This window comes from Salvelinus fontinalis, chromosome 34 (genome assembly GCF_029448725.1).
Source record: "Salvelinus fontinalis isolate EN_2023a chromosome 34, ASM2944872v1, whole genome shotgun sequence".
Classification (NCBI taxonomy): domain Eukaryota; kingdom Metazoa; phylum Chordata; class Actinopteri; order Salmoniformes; family Salmonidae; genus Salvelinus; species Salvelinus fontinalis.
Genome location: NC_074698.1, coordinates 18,242,760 through 18,266,795, shown reverse-complemented (window position 1 = coordinate 18,266,795; position 24,036 = coordinate 18,242,760). Strand labels below are relative to the sequence as shown.

General features: G+C 48.6%; 1 protein-coding gene across 1 annotated transcript in view; it reads left to right on the top strand.

The window, feature by feature from the left end:
* Positions 1 to 283: 283 nt before the first annotated feature.
* Positions 284 to 24,036, top strand: part of LOC129833928 (transient receptor potential cation channel subfamily A member 1-like) — a 94,868-nt gene continuing 71,115 nt past the window's right edge. Inside the window, exons 1-6 of the mRNA XM_055898749.1 lie at positions 284 to 413; positions 6,097 to 6,230; positions 7,100 to 7,262; positions 7,658 to 7,833; positions 16,793 to 16,900; positions 23,047 to 23,155. Of these exons, the coding sequence (XP_055754724.1) occupies positions 284 to 413; positions 6,097 to 6,230; positions 7,100 to 7,262; positions 7,658 to 7,833; positions 16,793 to 16,900; positions 23,047 to 23,155 (820 nt within the window). The remainder of the gene's footprint in view (positions 414 to 6,096; positions 6,231 to 7,099; positions 7,263 to 7,657; positions 7,834 to 16,792; positions 16,901 to 23,046; positions 23,156 to 24,036) is intronic.

The following is a 24,036-nucleotide window of genomic DNA, read 5'->3' as shown; positions in this document are numbered from 1 at the left end:
AGAAACTGTCTCATATGTGTGCTTGTCATCCTCACTAGGGTCTTGACAAGTTTGGCGTCGTAACTGACTTCAGTGGTCAAATAGCTCACCTTCGACCTTCGTCGCCACTGACAACGCTGGAGAAGACTTCCTGGATTAATCCGAGTTTTAACTGTACAGGGCAGATGGCAGACGGCATTGTGTGGTCGAGAGGTTTGCTGATGACAACGTTGTGAAGCGAGTGCCCCATGGTGGTGGCGCGGAGGTTTGGGTTATGGTATGGGCAGGCATAATTTAATTGAGCATGTTTGGGATGCTCTGGATTTACATGTTCGACAGCATGTTCCAGTTCCCTCCAAAATCCCACAACTTCGCACAGCCATTGAAGAGGAAAGAGGAGCGGGACAACATGTCCAAAGGCCACAATCAACAGCGTGATCAACTCTATAAAAAGGAGATGTGTCGCGATGCGTGAGGCAAATGGTGGTCACACCAGATACTGACTGGTTTTCTGATATATATTCCCTGCTATTTTTTTGTATCTGTGACCAACAGCTGCATATCTGTATTCCCAGTCAAGTCAAATGATTTGGGCCTAAGGAATACATTTTTTAACTGACTGATTTCCCTATATGAACTGTAAACTCAGTAAAATCTTCTAAATAGCTGAATAATGCATTTATATTTTGTTCAGTGTGGAAAGTATTTAAATCATTCAAGCCCATATCCACCACATTTTTTAATAATACAAAAAAAAATACATATATATATATAGATGTTTACAGTTTACTCATATTTGTTAAATACACTTATGTACTTGAGCTTGAGTGACCTCAACAACCATCATTATGATTACTAGAAAGGTGAGTTCCAGACCTTTCTACAACTACTCAGCAGTACTACACTGTATATTGTTCATGGTCTTCTCATGGTAAGTAAAGAGTTTTTGTTTTGTCTATTTAGCTGGAAATCTACATTATACCATTCCATTTATTTCATTTGACCTTTATTTAATTAGGCAGGTCAGTTAAGTTCTTATTTACAATGATGGCCTACCGCAGCCAAACCCTAACCCGGACGACGCTGGGCCAGTTGTGTGCCGCCCAATGGGACTCCCAATCACAGCCGGTTGTGATACAGCATGGAATCTAACCACGGTCTGTAGTGACGCCTCCAGCACTGAGATGCAGTGTCTTAGACCACTGCGCCACTCGGGAGCCCCTCTCCACTCGGGAGTCCGATCTAACAGGCTAAAGCAGTGGTGGAAACCAATGATGTATATCAGAGGAGCCTGGTGGGTACTTTATAGGAGGACAGGCTCATTGAAATGGCTGGAACGGAATCAATGGAACGGTATCAAACACATCAACATATGGAGCCCACATGTTTGACTGTTTCATTTATTCCATTCCAGCCATTATAATGAGCCTATCCTCCTACAACTCTTCCCACCAGCCCCCTGTATATAATTGCTGATGCTGGATTGATGAATGTACCCCATTTAAAACCATTCATGATCATTTGGAATTGAAATCTCAGTGCACTTCCTGTATTGACAGGAAGTGAAATGGAATTGACATCAACCTTGGAACTTTCTGTAACCTATTTCAGTTCAGTGCAGCAAGTAGAAAAACAGCCAACAACCACTATAGTATATACTCGTTCAACTCTTTCGGTGATATTCAACTGTTTCTGATGGAAACCAAGTTAACACTCAGTATTTCACCTCTAGTAGACACTTGCTATTTAAAAGGCTATTTTAAGTATGGCTCCATGGCTGTGCACTTGCATGAGGACATAGCTATTTCACACTTCTATATGCATGAATCAAGCCAATACTTCTCTAATCTAAAGAGAATTGAAGTTGATGCCAGGAGAGATAATTAGTTGGATAGCTACGACCACAGTCTCCGAGAGAGGCCACGTCTCAATATTGATCCTCATTCAATAAAAGAGTCATTATTCTCTCAATAACGGAGGGATCAAATCAAATCAAATTGTATTGATCACATACATTTGTTTAGCACAGATGTTATTGTGAGTGTAGCAAAATGTTTGTGTTCTAGTTCAACAATTCACATCAAATTCCTAATACACACAATCTAGGTATAAGATTAACCCCTTCTCACCTCCCTTTCCTCTCTACACCCCTCCTCACCTCCATTTCCTCTCTCCACCCTACACACTACACGGTTTGAAGGAGTTTTAAGCCTTAAGACAATTAAGACATGGATTGTGTAAGTGTGCCATTCAGAGGGTGAATGGGCAAGACAGATTTTTTAAGTGCCTTTGAACGGGGTAGTACGTGCCAGGTGCACCGATGTGTGTCAAGAACTGCAACACTGCAACAGTTTCCTGTGTTTATCAAGAATGGTCCACCACCCAAAGGACATCCAGACAACTTGACACAACTGCGGGAAACATTGGGGTCAACATGGGTAAGCATCCCTGTGGAGTCAAAATGGGCCAGCATCCCTGTGGAGTCAACATGGACCAGCATCCCTGTGGAGCCAACATGGACCAGCATCCCTGTGGAGTCAACATGGGCCAGCATCCCTGTGGAGTCAACATGGGCCAGCATCCCTGTGGAGTCAACATGGGCCAGCATCCCTGTGGAGTCAACATGGACCAGCATCCCTGTGGAGTCAACATGGGCCAGCATCCCCGTGGAATGCTTTCAACATCTCGTAGATTCCCTGCGCTGACGAATTGAGTCTGTTCTGAGTGCAAAAGGCGGGGTTGCAACTCAATATTAAGAGGATGTTCTTAATCTTTTGTACACTCAGAGTATAGGGATTTGGGTACTCTTTAGGACACAGCCCTTTTGTAGAGTTTAAACTCCAGAGTAATGATGGGTTATGACTCCACTAGAAAACACATAGGCTCCCCTCAGGCGGTCCATACAGCCCTTACCTTATATACATCAATAATATGGCCATGTTGTCGTCACATCCTTCCTACAGACACTACCAACGGCTAATTGTCACTTTATGCTGAACAGTCGTTTTGAGTTTTTATGTGACACACAGTAGAGTTGGATTAAAAAACAGAAGCCCACAGACATCTACCTGTGTGACAAGATGTTGGTAACGTCCATCATTTTCTGCTTTAGGCACAAAACAAGAAAATTAAATAAAAAAGCGACAGGAGGAAACACTGACATGAAAGCTGTACCACCAGGGTCATTATCATTTGTGCAAACCGTAGCAAACCGTAGCAAACCGTAGCAAAACGTAGCAAAACGTAGCAAAACGTAGCAAAACGTAGCAAACCGTAGCAAAACGTAGCAAACCGTAGCAAAACGTAGCAAAACGTAGCAAACCGTAGCAAACCGTAGCAAAACGTAGCAAAACGTAGCAAACCGTAGCAAAACGTAGCAAACCGTAGCAAACCGTAGCAAAACGTAGCAAAACGTAGCAAAACGTAGCAAAACGTAGCAAACCGTAGCAAAACGTAGCAAACCGTAGCAAAACGTAGCAAACCGTAGCAAAACGTAGCAAACCGTAGCAAAACGTAGCAAACCGTAGCAAACCGTAGCAAAACGTAGCAAAACGTAGCAAACCGTAGCAAACCGTAGCAAAACGTAGCAAAACGTAGCAAACCGTAGCAAAACGTAGCAAACCGTAGCAAACCGTAGCAAACCGTAGCAAACCGTAGCAAACCGTAGCAAAACGTAGCAAAACGTAGCAAAACGTAGCAAACCGTAGCAAAATGTTATGCAACAGAAGGCACGTGTTTCTATTAGTGAAATTCAGCCATGTCCCATTCCGATTGGGACCATTTCTTTACATTTGGGTCCTGGTGAACACATCCCTGAACTTGTTCAATGATAAACTGTGCTTTTCGTTTCCGTTTTCTACACGAGATAATGTGGCCCAGGTGTAACCGATGTGAAACGGCTAGCTATTTAGCGGTGGTGCGCGCTAGCAGCCTTTCAGTCGGTGACGTCACTTGCTCTGAGTCTTGAAGTAGTGGTTCCCCTTGCTCTGCAAGGGCCGCGGCCTTTGTGGAGCGATGGGTAACGACGCTTCGTGAGTGACTGTTGTTGATGTGTGCAGAGGGTCCCTGGTTCGTGCCCGGGTCCGGGCGAGGGAACGGTCTAAAGTTATACTGTTACACAGGCATTAAGGAGGATGTTCTGTAACAGTGACAAGAATACCTATCTTGCTAGCTAGCACCTGTTAATGCTCATTTCTGTGTGCCTACACTCAACACGACCCAGGACTGAGGTAACAGCCAGCCTCTCTCTCCAGTCTTCACCAATGTCATCTAGTATAGTAGCTTGGTCCTTGTGTTATATTCAGGGAGATAATACAGGGCCTCTCTCTTCCCCATATCACCCATCCTCACCTCTCCTCTCCTCTCCTCTCCTCTCCTCTCCTCTCCTCTCCTCTCCTCTCCTCTCCTCTCCTCTCCTCTCCTCCCCATATCACCCATCCTCACCTCTCCTCCCCATATCACCCCTCCTCACCTCTCACCACACTCTCCACTCTCCAGAGTTGTAGGAGGATGGGCTCTTCTCCTCTCCTCCCCATATCACCCTGTCTAAACTCCCCATATCACCCCTCCTCACCTCCCCTCACTCTCTCCACCCCACCTTACCTCACCTTTCATCACTCTCTCCAACTCTCCTCACCTCCCTTCCCTCTCTTCACCCCTCCTCACCTCTCCTCCCTTTTTCCACCCCTCCTCACCTCCCCTCACTCTCTCCACCCCTTCTCACCTCCCTTTCCTCTCTACACCCCTCCTCACCTCCCTTTCCTCTCTACACCCCTCCTCACCTCCCTTTCCTCTCTCCACCACTCCTCCCCTCTCATCACTCTCTCCACCTATCCTCACCTCCATTCCCTCTCTCCACCCCTCCTCACCTCTCCTCCCTCTCTCCACCCCTCCTCACCTCTCCTCCCTCTCTACACCCCTCCTCACCTCCATTCCCTCTCTCCACCCCCTCCTCACCTCCATTCCCTCTCTACACCCCTCCTCACCTCCATTTCCTCTCTCCACCCCTCCTCACCTCTCCTCCCTCTCTACACCCCTCCTCACCTCCATTCCCTCTCTCCACCCCTCCTCACCTCCAATCCCTCTCTCCACCCCTCCTCACCTCCATTCCCTCTCTCCACCCCCTCCTCACCTCCATTCCCTCTCTCCACCCCTCCTCACCTCCATCCCCTCTCTCCACTCCTCCTCACCTCCATTCCCTCTCTACACCCCTCCTCACCTCCATTCCCTCTCTCCACCCCTCCTCACCTCCATTCCCTCTCTCCACCCCTCCTCACCTCCATTCCCTCTCTCCACCCCTCCTCACCTCTCCTCCCTCTCTACACCCCTCCTCACCTCCATTCCCTCTCTCCACCCCCTCCTCACCTCCATTCCCTCTCTCCACCCCTCCTCACCTCCCTTTCCTCTCTCCACCCCTCCTCACCTCTCCTCCCTCTCTCCACCCCTCCTCACCTCCATTCCCTCTCTCCACTCCTCCTCACCTCCATTCCCTCTCTCCACCCCTCCTCACCTCCCTTCCCTCTCTCCATCCCCTCCTCACCTCCATTCCCTCTCTCCACCCCTCCTCACCTCCATTCCCTCTCTCCACCCCTCCTCACCTCCATTCCCTCTCTCCATCCCCTCCTCACCTCCATTCCCTCTCTCCACCCCTCCTCACCTCCATTCCCTTTCTCCACCCCTCCTCACCTCTCCTCCCTCTCTACACCCCTCCTCACCTCCATTCCCTCTCTCCACCCCCTCCTCACCTCCATTCCCTCTCTCCACCCCTCCTCACCTCCATTCCCTCTCTCCACCCCTCCTCACCTCCCTTCCCTCTCTCCACCCCTCCTCACCCCTCTGCACTCTTGCTGGGGGGATACCTAGTGAGTTGTACAACTGAATTACTTCAACTAAAATGTGTCTTCCACATTAACCCAACCCCTCTGAATCAGAGAGGTGCTGGAGGCTTCCTAAATGGACATCCACGTCTTCGGGCGCCCGGGGACCAGTCTGTTAACTGCCTTGCAGGAGTATGTGTATACGTGTTATCCTGAGTGCACATGCGTGTGTTGTTGACGTCATTCTATCCTTCTTCCATTCAGTGATTGTTTCTGCATTGGATTGTGCGACCTCTAAAAGGGTCCCCCATGCAGCTCACCAAGGAAGTGGCACGGCAGAACAGTTCCTATAAGTGTGTGATTGATGATGCAACAACATCTCACCAACTCACTGCAAAAACAGACGTCACGCAGGCAGCTATAAACCTGGTTGAGGTTAGTACAAGTTACAACGCTTTATTGTTCATTGAAATGTCAGTTTAAAATATGAAATGTGTCTTTGGCTTGTCAAGGATCGCAAAAGAGGAGGGGAGTGGGAGGGAGGGAGTGGGGGGGGAGTGGGAGGGAGGGAAGTGGGAGGGGAGGGAAGTGGGAGGGAGGGAAGTGGGAGGGAGGGAAGTGGGAGGGAGGGAAGTGGGAGGGAGGGAATGGGAGGGAGGGAATGGGAGGGAGGGAATGGGAGGGAGGGAAGTGGGAGGGAGGGAAGTGGGAGGGGAGGGAAGTGGGAGGGAGGGAAGTGGGAGGGAGGGAAGTGGGAGGGGGGGGAGTGAAAGGGAGTGGGGGAGGGAGGGAATTGTGAGTGGGAGGGGAGTGGGGGAGGGAGGGAGGGAATTGTGAGTGGGAGGGGAGAAGGATATGAGGGGAGGGGATAAAGAAGGATGCATGGCACTTTCACCTCAGGTTGTACAAAATAGGTAATCTACAGTTAAACCCCATCCACTCATTGGCCACACCTCCACGACACCCTCACAGGGAACCAAAGACGCAAAACAAAGTTGGGCCTCTTCGGTTACGTTATCTTTGTCCCAGTTGTTTTGCTGTACTCAGTATTTTCCAGGGTTCCCTGCTTATTCAGGAAGGAAACTGAGCTTTACCATTCCAACACCTGTTGTCCTCAATGCCTCTACACGAGGAGTTAGGATCTGATACAAACGTGCAGAAACAGGAAATGTGATGTCATACAATACATACACATCGTTCAGTTTACCTGAATTGACTGAAGGAAAATGGAATTAACCCTTTCCTCACCTCTGTCCCCATCGGTTCCTTACCTCTGTCTCCATCGGTTCCTCACCTCTGTCCAGTGGGCTCGGGGAGGTGATGTGTCTCAGCTGGAGGGCTTGGTGAGGAGAGACCCAGGGGTACTGAGGGAACAGGATGACTCTGGTGCCTCTCTGGTCCACCACGCTGCTGGCGCAGGAAACATCCCTGTTATCAGCTTCATCTGCAGCAACACACACAGAGATGGTGAGGCTCCCGCTCAGCGCCATGTCATTCTAGGGTCTGCGTCCCAAACGGCACCCTATTCCCTATCTAGTGTACTTCTTTCGACCAGGGTCCATAGGGTTCTGGTTAAAAGTAGTGCACTATTTATGGAATGCGATCCTATTTGGGACGCACACTAGAACATGGTTGGTCAACTGAGTTCTGTTTGATTTTTAAAATATGTATTACTTATCCTTTTCCTCTGCTTAATTGCGTGTGTGTGCGTGTGTGTGTGTGTGTGTGTGTGTGTGTGTGTGTGTGTGTGTGTGTGTGTGTGTACCGTCATTGTGCGTGTGTGTATGCGTCTGTTTATGTATGTGCCTGTTTATCCGGTGACTGTGTGTGTATGCAAACGTTTCCTACCTCTGTCCTCCCAGAGTGGAACCTGTATGATGATGAGGGGTCTATGCCGCTGCATTGGGCCGTGGAGAGGAACCAGGTAGAGAGCTGCAGGGCTCTGTTAGAGCTGGGGGTCGAACCCAACGTCCTCAACAAGGCCTTGATGTCTCCTCTACACCTGGCGGTCAGCCACCAACACAACCACCTGGTCAAGGTGAGACACTGTGAGCCTTACTTAGCCTATACCGGCTCGTAACTTCCCCTTCCAAAACCCTCCCGGTTACACTATTCTCTCAGGGGAAAATATATGAATTTATGGTTGGATCAGAATCACAGTTATAATTATTGACCAGTACGGAGAATTAAGCAAAACCACATGTCCAAATCCTTATCTCTATTTAATGGCTAATTTAGGAAAGGGACGATTTTAGCTAGCTAGCCACCGGAGGACAATGACACAACGAGATGCAACAATTCAAGTTTTTTCTTCTGTCAATGACGTTTGGCTTCTGATGCAATGGGATTGATGTGAAGCCAAATCCAATCTGTCTTCCCTTGACACTTTTTTGTTGTTGGGTCAGGACCATTCACAGCTGAGCTCACTCAGTTTAGCTCAATGCTGATTGGCTATTATTTTTTATAAATATTTTGTCAATGGTGGCCAAATACTCACTGGCTTCCCATGCATTCAATGCTGCGGGCTACAACAATGTCATACTCATTTTGACCAGACAGAATCAAATAGATGGGTTACACATGCTGAGACAGAGGAGGCGCTGTTTCGTTCTCTCAAATGAGGAAAAAGTAACTTTAACAAAACATGTTGACCTTGTATTTTTCAGTTTCCAGTCGTCTTGATATGACGAGGGCTCGTATCCACAAAGCGTCTCAGAAAAATTCTAAATTAGGATTTTTTGTTGTTGTCTTGAAACAGGTTTAAACAGGATTCCTAAGTGTAGGTTTTAGGACGATGTAAAATCACTGACCAGACACAAATCAAGTCATAAACGTTTATTTCAGCTGGTAATCACGACAGTTTGAGGTCATGCAAAGGAAAGATAGTGATGACGTTCATCGATAGTGTTGTAAATTGGGGGATAACCAATCACGATAAGGCATCGCCAGCTGTGAACTCTTTGCACACATTGCTTCAGACAACCGCAGTGTATGTGACGGTACATCACATTTTTCAATAGTAAAACATTTGAAATTATTTTCATCTGACACGATCACTTTGCCTACTCTTAATTATTGCCTAATATGTTGGCATGCAGAATGGTTTTTACCAATTCTGATGGTTGTTAAAAGCTGAATTTTGACAATAATTCCCATTATATCAACACACTCGTTATTTCTCCCGTTGTCACGCCCTGACCTTAGATATCTCTGTTTTCTATATATTTTGGTTAGGTCAGGGTGTGACTAGGGTGGGTACTCTAGTGTTGTTTGTCTAGGGTTTTGTATGTCTCGGGTTGTTGTAGGTCTAGGGGTTTTGTATTTCTATGTTGGCCTGATATGGTTTATCGTTGTCTCTAATTGGGCATCATATTTAGGCAGCCCTGTTTCCCACTTTCTGTTGTGGGATCTTGTCTATGTGTAGTTCCCTGTCAGTGTCACGCCCTGGCCTTAGTATTATTGGTTTTCTTTATTATTTTAGTTAGGTCAGGGTGTGACATGGGGAATGTTTTTGTTTTGTTGGTTTTGGGTGTTGTTTATGGTAAAGGGGTTGTGTATAGTATATGGGTTTGTGTGGAGTACAGGTTTCTAGTATTGTCTATGTATGTTTAGTTGTCTAGGAGAGTCTATGGTTACCTGAATGAGTTCCCAATTAGAGACAGCTGATTTCGGTTGTCTCTGATTGGGAGCCTTATTTAGGGTAGCCATAGGCTCTCATTGGTTGTGGGTAATTGTCTATGTAGAACGTTTGTAGCCTGTATGTATGTGCACAACGTTTGTAGCTTCACGGTCGTTTTGTTATTTTGTTAAAGTGTTTCGTGTTTATTGTTTGTCATCTTTTAAAATAAAAGAAGATGGCTTATTTTCCAAAAGCTGCATTTTGGTCCGTTAATCCGCCACACGATCGTGACAGAATTACCCACCATAGGACCAAGCGGCATGACCAGCGGCAACAGGAGCAATACAAGGATTTATGGACATGGGAGGAAATTTTAGACCGGGAGGTACCAGGAGAATATAACCGCCCCAAAGCTGAGCTGGAGGCAGCGAAAGCAGAGAGGCGGCGATATGAGGAGCTAGCTCGGAGGCAGGAAAAGGAACCTACAAAGGATCTGGGTTACACTACGTGGGAGGAGATCGACAGGTGGGCGATCAACCCAGGGAGAGTGCCGGAGCCCGCCTGGGATTCTCTGGCGCAGTGCGAGGAGGGATACCGGCGAATGGAGGCAGCACGACGAAGCGGTAGGAAGCCTGTGGGAAAACCCAAAAAATTTCTTTGGGGGGGGCTTAAAGGGAGAGTGGCGAAGTCAGGTAGGAAACCTGCGCCTACTCCCTGTAATTACCGTGGAGAGCGAGAGTACGGGCAGACACCGTGTTACGCAGTAGAGCGCACGGTGTCTCCTGTACGTGTGCATAGCCCGGTGCGGGTTATTCCACCTCCCCGCACTGGCAGGGCTAGATTGAGTATTGAGCCGGATGTCATGAAGCCGGCCCTACATATCTGGCTACCAGTGCGTCTCCTCGGGCCGGTTTACATGGCACCAGCCTTACGCATGGTGTCCCCGATTCGCCTACATAGCCCGGTGCGGGTTATTCCACCTCCCCGCACTGGTCGGGCAACGGGGAGCATTCAACCAGGTAAGGTTGGTCAGGCTCAATGCTCAAGGGAGCCAATACGCCTGCACGGTCCGGTATTTCCGGCGCCACCTCCCCGCCCCAGTTCAGTGCCACAAGTGCCTACACCACGTAACAGGCTTCCAGTGTGTCTCCAGAGCCCTGTTCCTCCTCCACGCACTCGTCCTATGGTGCGTGTCTCCAGCCCGGTATCACCAATTCCGGCACCACGCACTAAGCCTTTTGTGCGTCTCCAGAGTCCTGTGCATCCTGTTGCTGCTCCCCGCATTAGCCCTGAGATGCGTGTCCCCAGTCCGGTACCACCAGTTCCGGCCCCACGCACTAGGCCTAATGTGCGTCCCCAGGGTCCAGTATGCCCTGTTCCTGCTCCCCGCACTAGCCCTGAGATGCGTGTCCCCAGCCCGGTGCCACCAGTCCCGGCACCACGCACCAGGCCTACAGTGCGCCTCAGCCGGCAGGAGTCTGCCGTCTGCACAGCGATGACTGAACTGCTCGTCTCCCCAGCGCCATCTGAGCCATCCGTCTCCCCAGCGCCATCTGAGCCATCCGTCTCCCCAGCGCCATCTGAGCCATCCGTCTGCCATGAGCCTGCAAAGCCGCCCGTCTGCCATGAGCCTGCAAAGCCGCCCGTCTGCCATGAGTCCACTGAGCCGTCCGCCAGACAGGAGCCGCTAGAGCCGCCAGCCAGACAGGAGCCGCTAGAGCCGCCAGCCAGACAGGAGCCGCTAGAGCCGTCCGTCAGACAGGATCTGCCAGAGCCGCCAACCAGACAGGATCTGCCAGAGCCGCCAACCAGACAGGATCTGCCAGAGCCGCCAACCAGCCATGAGCAGCCAGATCAGTCAGCCAGCCATGAGCAGCCAGATCCGTCAGCCAGCCATGAGCAGCCAGATCCGTCAGCCAGCCATGAGCAGCCAGATCCGTCAGCTAGCCATGAGCAGCCAGATCCGTCAGCCAGCCATGAGCAGCCAGATCCGTCAGCTAGCCATGAGCAGCCAGATCCGTCAGCTAGCCATGAGCAGCCAGATCCGTCAGCTAGCCATGAGCAGCCAGATCCGTCAGCTAGCCATGAGCAGCCAGATCCGTCAGCTAGCCATGAGCAGCCAGATCCGTCAGTTAGCCATGAGCAGCCAGATCCGTCAGTTAGCCATGAGCAGCCAGATCCGTCAGTTAGCCATGAGCAGCCAGATCCGTCAGCTAGCCATGAGCAGCCAGATCCGTCAGCTAGCCATGAGCAGCCAGATCCGTCTGCCAGCCATGGGCCATCCCTCAGTCCGGAGCTGCAGTCCCTCAGTCCGGAGCTGCAGTCCCTCAGTCCGGAGCTGCAGTCCCTCAGTCCGGAGCTGCCATTCTTCAGTCCGGAGCTGCCCCTTATCCTGGTGCTGCCCCTTACCCTGGTGCTGCCCCTTACCCTGGTACTGCCCCTGACCCTGGTACTGTCCCTGACCCTAGTACTGCCCCTGACCCTGGTACTGCCTCTTACCCTGGTACTGCCCCTTAGTCCGGAACTGCCCCTGAATGCAATGGGGTTAAGGTGGAGGGGGGTCGTTTGGAGGAAGCCTAGGAGGTGTTTAGGTACTGTGGTGACGTGGGGACCGCGACCAGAGCCGGAGCCGCCACCGTGGATGGAAGCCCACCCAGACCCTCCCCTAGACTGTGTATGGTGCGCCCGGAGTTCGCGCCTCAAGGGGGGGGTTATGTCACGCCCTGGCCTTAGTATTATTGGTTTTCTTTATTATTTTAGTTAGGTCAGGGTGTGACATGGGGAATGTTTTTGTTTTGTTGGTTTTGGGTGTTGTTTATGGTAAAGGGGTTGTGTATAGTATATGGGTTTGTGTGGAGTACAGGTTTCTAGTATTGTCTATGTATGTTTAGTTGTCTAGGAGAGTCTATGGTTACCTGAATGAGTTCCCAATTAGAGACAGCTGATTTCGGTTGTCTCTGATTGGGAGCCTTATTTAGGGTAGCCATAGGCTCTCATTGGTTGTGGGTAATTGTCTATGTAGAACGTTTGTAGCCTGTATGTATGTGCACAACGTTTGTAGCTTCACGGTCGTTTTGTTATTTTGTTAAAGTGTTTCGTGTTTATTGTTTGTCATCTTTTAAAATAAAAGAAGATGGCTTATTTTCCAAAAGCTGCATTTTGGTCCGTTAATCCGCCACACGATCGTGACAGTCAGCACTCGTTTGTATAGCTTCTTGTTTCGTTTTGTTATTTTGTTAGTTTGTTCAGTGTTCATTCTTTTAATAAATAAGAATGTACGCATACCACGCTGCACCTTGGTCCGATCCTTATAACGAACGTGACACCCGTTTAACGACTCTAATTTTCTAAGACACAGTAGACATCAAGCCATGCTGATAATGTTGAACACAATGTGGCAACGTTTGAAAGGCGTATCATTATCGTCTAACACATTTAAAGTTAAAATACTCCCTATTTGCCTTCAGTTGCCTAATTTATAGTCATGCCAAATTAAGACACATTTTTTAGAAATGTGATGTTGCGCTCCAAATGGATAACATGATGTACAGTTGAAGTAGGACGTTTACATACATCTTAGCCAAATATATTTAAACTAATTTTTCCCAATTCCTGACATTTAATCCCAGTAAAAACATTTTGGGTAGCCTTCCACAAGCTTCCCACAATAAGTTGGGTGAAATTTGTCCCATTCCTCCTGACAGAGCTGGTGTAACTGAGTCAGGTTTGTAGGCCTTCATGCTCGCACACGCTTTTCAGTTCTGTCCACACGTTTTCTATAGGATTGAGGTCAGGGCTTTGTGATGGCCAGTCCAATATCTTGACTTTGTTGTCCTTAAGCCATTTTGCAACAACTTTGGAAGTATGCTTGGGGTCATTGTCCATTTGGAAGACCCATTTTCGACCAAGCTTTAACTTCCTGACTGATGTCTTGAGATGTTGCTTCAATATTTTTTTATATTTTTCATACCTCATGATGCCATCTATTTTGTGAAGTGCACCAGTCCCTCTTGCAGCAAAGCACCCCCACAACATGATGCTGCCACCCCTGTGCTTCACAGTTGGGATGGTGTTCTTCGGCTTGCAAGCATCCCCCTTCTTCCTCCAAGCATAACGATGGGCATCATAGCCAAACAGTTTATATTTGTTTCATCAGACCAGAAGACATTTCTCCAAAAAGTACGATCTTTGTCACCATGTGCAGTTTCAAACCGTAGTCTGGCTTTTTTATGGCGGTTTTGGAGCAGTGGCTTCTTCCTTGCTGAGCGGCCTTTCAGGTTATGTCGATATAGGACTCGTTTTACTGTGGATATAGATACTTTTGCACCTGTTTCCTCCAGCATCTTCACAAGGTCCTTGGCTGTTGTTCTGGGATTGATTTTCACTTTTCGCACCAAAGTACGTTCATCTCTAGGATACGGAACACGTCTCCTTCCTGAGCGGAATGACGGCCGCATGGTCCCATGGTGTTTATACTTGCGTACTGTTGTTTGTACAGATGAACGTGGTACCTTCAGGCGTTTGGAAATTGCTCCCAAGGATGAACCCAACATGTGGAGGTCTACAACAGGTCTTGGCTGATTTCTTTTGATTTTCTCATGATGTCAACTAAAGAGGCACTGAGTTTGAAGGTAGGCCTTGAAATACATCCACAGGTACACCTCCAATTGACTCAACTGATGTCAATTAGCCGATCAGAAGCTTCTAAAGCTGTTTAAAGGAACAGTCAATTTACTGTAAGTAAACTTCTGACCCACTGGAATTGTGATACAGTGAATTATAAGTGAAATAATCTGTCTGTAAACAATTGTTGGAAAAATGACTTGAGTCATACACAAAGTAGATGTCCTAGCCGACTTTCCAAAACTATAGATGGTTAAAAAGAAATGTGTGGAGTGGTTTAAAAACGAATTTGAATGATTCCAAACTAAGTGTATGTAAACTTCCAACTTCAACTGTAGGTAATTACAAACATGTTTGGTGGGACAGGGACATCTAGTTTCCCAGTGGTCTGCCAGGGGTCAAGGGTCAATGGATCCAAGACATGAATATATCAAAGTGTGGGTGACCGAGTGTGGGTGACTGAGTGTGGGTGACTGAGTGTGGGTGACTGAGTGTGGGTGACTGAGCGTGGTGATTGAGTGTGGGTGACCGAATGTGGGTGACCGAGTGTGGGTGACCGAGTGTGGGTGACCGAGTGTGGGTGACCGAGTGTGGGTGACGGAGTGTGGGTGACGGAGTGTGGGTGACGGAGTGTGGGTGACTGAGTGTGGGTGACTGAGTGTGGGTGACTGAGTGTGGGTGACTGAGTGTGGGTGACTGAGTGTGGGTGACTGAGTGTGGGTGACTGAGTGTGGGTGACTGAGTGTGGGTGACTGAGTGTGGGTGACTGAGTGTGGGTGACTGAGTGTGGGTGACTGAGTGTGGGTGACTGAGCGTGGGTGACTGAGCGTGGGTGACTGAGCGTGGGTGACTGATTGAGTGTGGGTGACCGAGTGTGGGTGACCGAGTGTGGGTGACCGAGTGTGGGTGACCGAGTGTGGGTGACCGAGTGTGGGTGACCGAGTGTGGGTGACCGAGTGTGGGTGACCGAATGTGGGTGACCGAGTGTGGGTGACCGAGTGTGGGTGACCGAGTGTGGGTGACCGAGTGTGGGTGACCGAGTGTGGGTGACCGAGTGTGGGTGACCGAGCGTGGGTGACCGAGCGTGGGTGACCGAGCGTGGGTGACCGAGCGTGGGTGACCGAGCGTGGGTGACCGAGCGTGGGTGACCGAGCGTGGTGACAGAGTGTGGGTGACCGAGTGTGGGTGACCGAGTGTGGGTGACCGAGTGTGGGTGACCGAGTGTGGGTGACCGAGTGTGGGTGACCGAGTGTGGGTGACCGAGCGTGGGTGACTGAGCGTGGGTGACTGATTGAGTGTGGGTGACCGAGTGTGGGTGACCGAGTGTGGGTGACCGAGTGTGGGTGACCGAGTGTGGTGACCGAGTGTGGGTGACCGAGTGTGGGTGACCGAGTGTGGGTGACCGAGTGTGGGTGACCGAGTGTGGGTGACCGAGTGTGGGTGACCGAATGTGGGTGACCGAGTGTGGGTGACCGAGTGTGGGTGACCGAGTGTGGGTGACCGAGTGTGGGTGACGGAGTGTGGGTGACGGAGTGTGGGTGACGGAGTGTGGGTGACTGAGTGTGGGTGACTGAGTGTGGGTGACTGAGTGTGGGTGACTGAGTGTGGGTGACTGAGTGTGGGTGACTGAGTGTGGGTGACTGAGTGTGGGTGACCGAGTGTGGGTGACCGAGTGTGGGTGACCGAGTGTGGGTGACCGAGTGTGGGTGACCGAGTGTGGGTGACCGAGTGTGGGTGACCGAGTGTGGGTGACCGAGTGTGGGTGACCGAGTGTGGGTGACGGAGTGTGGGTGACGGAGTGTGGGTGACGGAGTGTGGGTGACTGAGTGTGGGTGACTGAGTGTGGGTGACTGAGTGTGGGTGACTGAGTGTGGGTGACTGAGTGTGGGTGACTGAGTGTGGGTGACTGAGCGTGGGTGATTGAGCGTGGGTGACCGAGTGTGGGTGACCGAGTGTGGGTGACCGAGTGTGGTGACTGAGTGTGGGTGACTGAGTGTGGGTGACCGAGTGTGGGTGACCGAGTGTGGGTGACTGAGTGTGGGTGACTGAGCGTGGGTGACTGAGTGTGGGTGACTGATTGAGTGTGGGCGTAAATGATGTGGTCAGTCTGGGGTTAGGTGGCTGGAGAAACCTGAATAGAAAGGGTTTGCGTGCCACAGCCACGCATTGTGCTAAAGATGATTGAACCCGAGTACCCTTGGCTCTAGAACCTTGTTGGCTCTAGAACCGTGTTGGCTCTAGGGCCTTGTTGGCTCTAGGACCTTGTTGGCTCTAGGACCGTGTTGGCTCTAGGAACTTGTTGGCTCTAGGACCTTGTTGGCTCTAGGACCTTGTTGGCTCTAGGACCTTGTTGGCTCTAGGACCTTGTTGGCTCTAGGAACTTGTTGGCTCTAGAACTTTGTTGGCTCGTAGAACCTTGTTGGCTCTAGAAACTTGTTGGCTCTAGAACCTTGTTGGCTCGTAGGACCTTGTTGGCTCGTAGAACCTTGTTGGCTCATAGAACCTTGTTGGCTCATAGAACCTTGTTGGCTCTAGAACCTTGTTGGCTCATAGAACCTTGTTGGCTCATAGAACCTTGTTGGCTCTAGAACCTTGTTGGCTCTAGAACCTTGTTGGCTCGTAGGACCTTGTCAGCCTTTCTGTTGTCTGTTCTGGGGTGACAATACCAGCTGTTTCTGTGGCAGGAAGCCGAGAGTAGAGAGAGGTTTTATGTATCACAAAAGGTCTCATTATTCCTGTGTGTGTGTGTGTGCAGCTCCTGTTGTCCCACTATAAGACAGAGTCTAACCTAGAAGGATGTCTGGGCAACACTCCTGTCATGTTAGCCTGCTCCATCAACAACACTGAGGCTCTCTCCATACTGGTGAGTATTCACACTGACAGTAAAAATGAAACACATGATTGTTTTTAAAAGTTGAAACTTGCTGGGGCCATACTTGTGAACATTATGAAAAGTTTAAGTTTAACCATCAAACGATTAAAAATGTTAGCATTTCCCATCACACAACCTGGCTCACTTAGCCCTATGCTAACTTCACCAGGTGGCCGTGATTATATCCGGATCTAATTCTGTATGAGCAAATGAAAATGGTCGACGTAGTTGGACGTGACGGAACACTTTTCTATCAGAGAGTTCTTAATTTATAGCAATAATAAGGCACCATCTGGTAATCAAAGTTACCAAAACGCATATCGTTTTTCAGATGGATGATTATCTCAGTGTTGCGAGCCTGGCTCCAGATGATTTTAAACCGACTGTATAACTCAGCCTCCGACAGTATAACTCAGCCTCCGACAGTGTAACTCAGCCTCTGACAGTAAAACTCAGCCTCCGACAGTGTAACTCAGCCTCTGACAGTATGACTCAGCCTCCTACAGTATAACTCAGCCTCCTACAGTATAACTCAGCCTCCTACAGTATAACTCAGCCTCCTACAGTATAACTCAGCCTCTGACAGTATAACTCAGCCTCTGACAGTATAACTCAGCCTCTGACAGTATAACTCAGCCTCTGACAGTATAACTCAGCCTCTGACTGTATAACTCAGCCTCTGACAGTATAACTCAGCCTCCTACAGTATAACTCAGCCTCCAACAGTATAACTCATTCTCCTACAGTATAACTCAGCCTCCAACAGTATAACTCAGCCTCCTACAATATAACTCAGCCTCTGACAGTGTAACTCAGCCTCCTACAGTATAACTCAGCCTCTGACAGTGTAACTCAGCCTCTGACAGTGTAACTCAGCCTCCTACAGTATAACTCAGCCTCTGACAGTGTAACTCAGCCTCCGACAGTATAACTCAGCCTCCTACAGTATAACTCAGCCTCCAACAGTATAACTCAGCCTCCTACAATATAACTCAGCCTCTGACAGTGTAACTCAGCCTCCTACAGTATAACTCAGCCTCTGACAGTGTAACTCAGCCTCTGATAGTGTAACTCAGCCTCCTACAGTATAACTCAGCCTCCTACAGTATAACTCAGCCTCCGACAGTATAACTCAGCCTCCGACAGTATAACTCAGCCTCCGACAGTATAACTCAGCCTCTGACAGTGTAACTCAGCCTCTGACAGTGTAACTCAGCCTCCTACAGTATAACTCAGCCTCTGACAGTGTAACTCAGCCTCCGACAGTATAACTCAGCCTCCTACAGTATAACTCAGCCTCCAACAGTATAACTCAGCCTCCTACAATATAACTCAGCCTCTGACAGTGTAACTCAGCCTCCTACAGTATAACTCAGCCTCTGACAGTGTAACTCAGCCTCTGATAGTGTAACTCAGCCTCCTACAGTATAACTCAGCCTCCTACAGTATAACTCAGCCTCCGACAGTATAACTCAGCCTCCGACAGTATAACTCAGCCTCCGACAGTATAACTCAGCCTCTGACAGTATAACTCAGCCTCTGACAGTATAACTCAGCCTCTGACAGTATAACTCAGCCTCTGACAGTATAACTCAGCCTCCGACAGTATAACTCAGCCTCTGACAGTATAACTCAGCCTCTGACAGTATAACTCAGCCTCCCACAGTATAACTCAGCCTCTGACAGTATAACTCAGCCTCTGACAGTATAACTCAGCCTCTGACAGTATAACTCAGCCTCTGACAGTATAACTCAGCCTCCTACAGTATAACTCAGCCTCCTACAGTATAACTCAGCCTCCTACAGTATAACTCAGCCTCTGACAGTATAACTCAGCCTCCTACAGTATAACTCAGCCTCCTACAGTATAACTCAGCCTCTGACAGTATAACTCAGCCTCTGACAGTATAACTCAGCCTCCTACAGTATAACTCAGCCTCCTACAGTATAACTCAGCCTCCTACAGTATAACTCAGCCTCCTACAGTATAACTCAGCCTCTGACAGTATAACTCAGCCTCTGACAGTATAACTCAGCCTCTGACAGTATAACTCAGCCTCTGACAGTATAACTCAGCCTCTGACTGTATAACTCAGCCTCTGACAGTATAACTCAGCCTCCTACAGTATAACTCAGCCTCCAACAGTATAACTCATTCTCCTACAGTATAACTCAGCCTCCAACAGTATAACTCAGCCTCCTACAATATAACTCAGCCTCTGACAGTGTAACTCAGCCTCCTACAGTATAACTCAGCCTCTGACAGTGTAACTCAGCCTCTGACAGTGTAACTCAGCCTCCTACAGTATAACTCAGCCTCTGACAGTGTAACTCAGCCTCCGACAGTATAACTCAGCCTCCTACAGTATAACTCAGCCTCCAACAGTATAACTCAGCCTCCTACAATATAACTCAGCCTCTGACAGTGTAACTCAGCCTCCTACAGTATAACTCAGCCTCTGACAGTGTAACTCAGCCTCTGATAGTGTAACTCAGCCTCCTACAGTATAACTCAGCCTCCTACAGTATAACTCAGCCTCCGACAGTATAACTCAGCCTCCGACAGTATAACTCAGCCTCCGACAGTATAACTCAGCCTCCGACAGTATAACTCAGCCTCTGACAGTATAACTCAGCCTCTGACAGTATAACTCAGCCTCTGACAGTATAACTCAGCCTCTGACAGTATAACTCAGCCTCCGACAGTATAACTCAGCCTCTGACAGTATAACTCAGCCTCTGACAGTATAACTCAGCCTCTGACAGTATAACTCAGCCTCTGACAGTATAACTCAGCCTCTGACAGTATAACTCAGCCTCTGACAGTATAACTCAGCCTCCTACAGTATAACTCAGCCTCCTACAGTATAACTCAGCCTCCTACAGTATAACTCAGCCTCTGACAGTATAACTCAGCCTCCTACAGTATAACTCAGCCTCCTACAGTATAACTCAGCCTCTGACAGTATATCTCAGCCTCTGACAGTATAACTCAGCCTCCTACAGTATTACTCAGCCTCCTACAGTATAACTCAGCCTCCTACAGTATAACTCAGCCTCTGACAGTATAACTCAGCCTCCTACAGTATAACTCAGCCTCCTACAGTATAACTCAGCCTCTGACAGTATAACTCAGCCTCTGACAGTATAACTCAGCCTCCTACAGTATAACTCAGCCTCCGACTGTATAACTCAGCCTCTGACAGTATAACTCAGCCTCCTACAGTATAACTCAGTATAACTCAGCCTCCTACAGTATAACTCAGCCTCATACAGTATAACTCAGCCTCCGACAGTATAACTCAGCCTCCGACAGTATAACTCAGTCTCCGACAGTATAACTCAGCCTCCGACAGTATAACTCAGCCTCTGACAGTATAACTCAGCCTCCTACAGTATAACTCAGCCTCCTACAGTATAACTCAGCCTCTGACAGTATACCTCAGCCTCTGACAGTATAACTCAGCCTCCTACAGTATAACTCAGCCTCCTACAGTATAACTCAGCCTCCTACAGTATAACTCAGCCTCCTACAGTATAACTCAGCCTCTGACAGTATAACTCAGCCTCCTACAGTATAACTCAGCCTCCTACAGTATAACTCAGCCTCTGACAGTATAACTCAGCCTCTGACAGTATAACTCAGCCTCCTACAGTATAACTCAGCCTCCGACTGTATAACTCAGCCTCTGACAGTATAACTCAGCCTCCTACAGTATAACTCAGTATAACTCAGCCTCCTACAGTATAACTCAGCCTCATACAGTATAACTCAGCTTCCGACAGTATAACTCAGCCTCCGACAGTATAACTCAGCCTCCTACAGTATAACTCAGCCTCCTACAGTATAACTCAGCCTCCTACAGTATAACTCAGCCTCTGACAGTATAACTCAGCCTCTGACAGTATAACTCAGCCTCTGACAGTATAACTCAGCCTCCTACAGTATAACTCAGCCTCTGACAGTATAACTCAGCCTCTGACAGTATAACTCAGCCTCCGACAGTATAACTCAGCCTCCGACAGTATAACTCAGCCTCTGACAGTATAACTCAGCCTCCGACAGTATAACTCAGCCTCCGACAGTATAACTCAGCCTCCGACAGTATAACTCAGCCTCCGACAGTATAACTCAGCCTCCGACAGTATAACTCAGCCTCCGACAGTATAACTCAGCCTCCGACAGTATAACTCAGCCTCCGACTGTATAACTCAGCCTCCTGCAGTATAACTCAGCCTCCTGCAGTATAACTCAGCCTCTGACAGTATAACTCAGCCTCCGACAGTATAACTCAGCCTCCGACAGTATAACTCAGCCTCCTACAGTATAACTCAGCCTCCTACAGTATAACTCAGCCTCCTACAGTATAACTCAGCCTCTAACAGTATAACTCAGCCTCCGACAGTATAACTCAGCCTCCGACAGTATAACTCAGCCTCCTACAGTATAACTCAGCCTCTGACAGTATAACTCAGCCTCCTACAGTATAACTCATTCTCCGACTGTATAACTCAGCCTCCTGCAATATAACTCAGCCTCCTGCAATATAACTCAGCCTCTGACAGTATAACTCAGCCTCTGACAGTATAACTCAGCCTCCGACAGTATAACTCAGCCTCCTACAGTATAACTCAGCCTCCTACAGTATAACTCAGCCTCCTACAGTATAACTCAGCCTCCTACAGTATAACTCAGCCTCCTACAGTATAACTCAGCCTCCTACAGTATAACTCAGCCTCCTACAGTATAACTCAGCCTCTGACAGTATAACTCAGCCTCTGACAGTATAACTCAGCCTCCTACAGTATAACTCAGCCTCCGACAGTATAACTCAGCCTCCGACAGTATAACTCAGCCTCCGACAGTATAACTCAGCCTCCTACAGTATAACTCAGCCTCTGACAGTATAACTCAGCCTCCGACTGTATAACTCAGCCTCCTACAGTATAACTCAGCCTCCTACAGTATAACTCAGCCTCTGACAGTATAACTCAGCCTCTGACAGTATAACTCAGCCTCTGACAGTATAACTCAGCCTCTGACAGTATAACTCAGCCTCTGACAGTATAACTCAGCCTCTGACAGTATAACTCAGCCTCTGACAGTATAACTCAGCCTCTGACAGTATAACTCAGCCTCCTACAGTATAACTCAGCCTCTGACAGTATAACTCAGCCTCCTACAGTATAACTCAGCCTCCGACAGTATAACTCAGTTTACTGATAGTTTAATTGAAAGAAAGGTACTTGTTACCCAGCAATGATTGGATAATGAGATAAAAATGGCTGCATTGGACCGTTTGTGTAATGTTAGCAAGTATGGCCCGCTTTGATTAGAGGTGATATTTCCCTGATAACCAATCTGTCTTGTATGTATTTATTTACCAAATAGATAATAAAAGGAAATAGCTTTTCTTCAGAAAGAGACAGTTCTACGATTGACAATTGTATGAAAATTGCATGACGAGACTATCAATGCTACTGGAAACCACTGCCTCTTCCCCCTAACACATCTCTGTACCTGTTCTCTGTCCAAACCACTGCCTCTTCCCTCTAACACATATCTGTACCTGTTCTCTGTCCAAACCACTGGCTCTTCCCCCCTAACACATCTCTGTACCTGTTCTCTGTCCAAACCACTGCCTCTTCCCCCCTAACACATCTCTGTACCTGTTCTCTGTATAAACCACTGGCTCTTCCCCCCTAACACATCTCTGTACCTGTTTTCTGTCCAAACCACTGCCTCTTCCCCCCTAACACATCTCTGTACCTGTTCTCTGTATAAACCACTGGCTCTTCCCCCCTAACACATCTCTGTACCTGTTTTCTGTCCAAACCACTGCCTCTTCCCCCCTAACACATCTCTGCACCTGTTCTCTGTCCAAACCCCTGGCTCTTCCCCATAACACATCTCTGTACCTGTTCTCTGTCCAAACCACTGCCTCTTCCCCCCCTAACACATCTCTGTACCTGTTCTCTGTCCAAACCCCTGGCTCTTCCCCCTAACACATCTCTGTACCTGTTCTCTGTCCAAACCACTGCCTCTTCCCCCCTAACACATCTCTCTACCTGTTCTCAGTCCAAACCACTGGCTCTTCCCCCCTAACACATCTCTGTTCCTGTTCTCTGTCCTGTAGCTGAAGCACGGGGCACAGCTCTGTAGGCAGAACAAGCTAGGCCACTTCGCCATCCACACAGCTGCTTTCGCAGGCGCAAAGAAAGCCATGGAGGTCATCCTCAAAGCTGGTACGTCTCTACCATGAGAACAATAAAGGACTGCATTTACTTTTCCACGTTTTCTATGGGTACTACTGTAAGGATAATCATAAAATATGGTATCTGTTAAATGTTTTTCATTAGGCCTACGATTATGTGTCCCCTCCCCCCTATTACCATTGCATAGTTACCATCTGACTGGGTATCCAGGGGTGAAAAAGTCAGAGGGGGCATAAAGTACATGAGGATAGCTGGGGTGGTCCGTAGGTTTGTCGCCCCCCCCCGGTGACAGCCACTGTTGACTTCTGAAGATAACTTTAGCTCCGCCCTATATTACCTGATTCAGATTTGACATAAACCCTCAAATAGGTATGTAACGACACGTTATATAATTGTTTTATTGACACTTTAGAGGTGATAAGTTGGACAAATTGGGTGAAAAAAAGCCGTTTCCCCACACAACACACCTCCCCTTTTCACTATCACTCAGTAGGTCCCCTCCCCCCACACGAGTTCCCTTCACTGGAACTAAGGGGCTTAAACCATGAAAAAAAGCCCAGGACCATTAATCCTCCTCCACCAAACTTTACAGTTGGCACTATGCATTGGGGCTGGTAGCGTTCTCCTGGCATCCGCCAAACCCAGATTCATCCGTCGAACTGCTAGATGGTGAAGCGTGATTGATCACTCCAGCGAATTTCCACTGCTCCAGAGTCCAATGGCGTCGAGCTTTACACCACTCCAGCCGTAGCTTGGCATTGCGCATGGTGATCTTAGGCTTGTATGCGGCTGCTTGGCCATGGAAACCCATTTCATGAAGCTCCTGACGAACAGCTGTTTTGCTGACTGACGTTGCTTCCAGAGGCAGTTTGGAACGCGGTAGTAAGTGTTGAAGTCAAGGACAGATGATT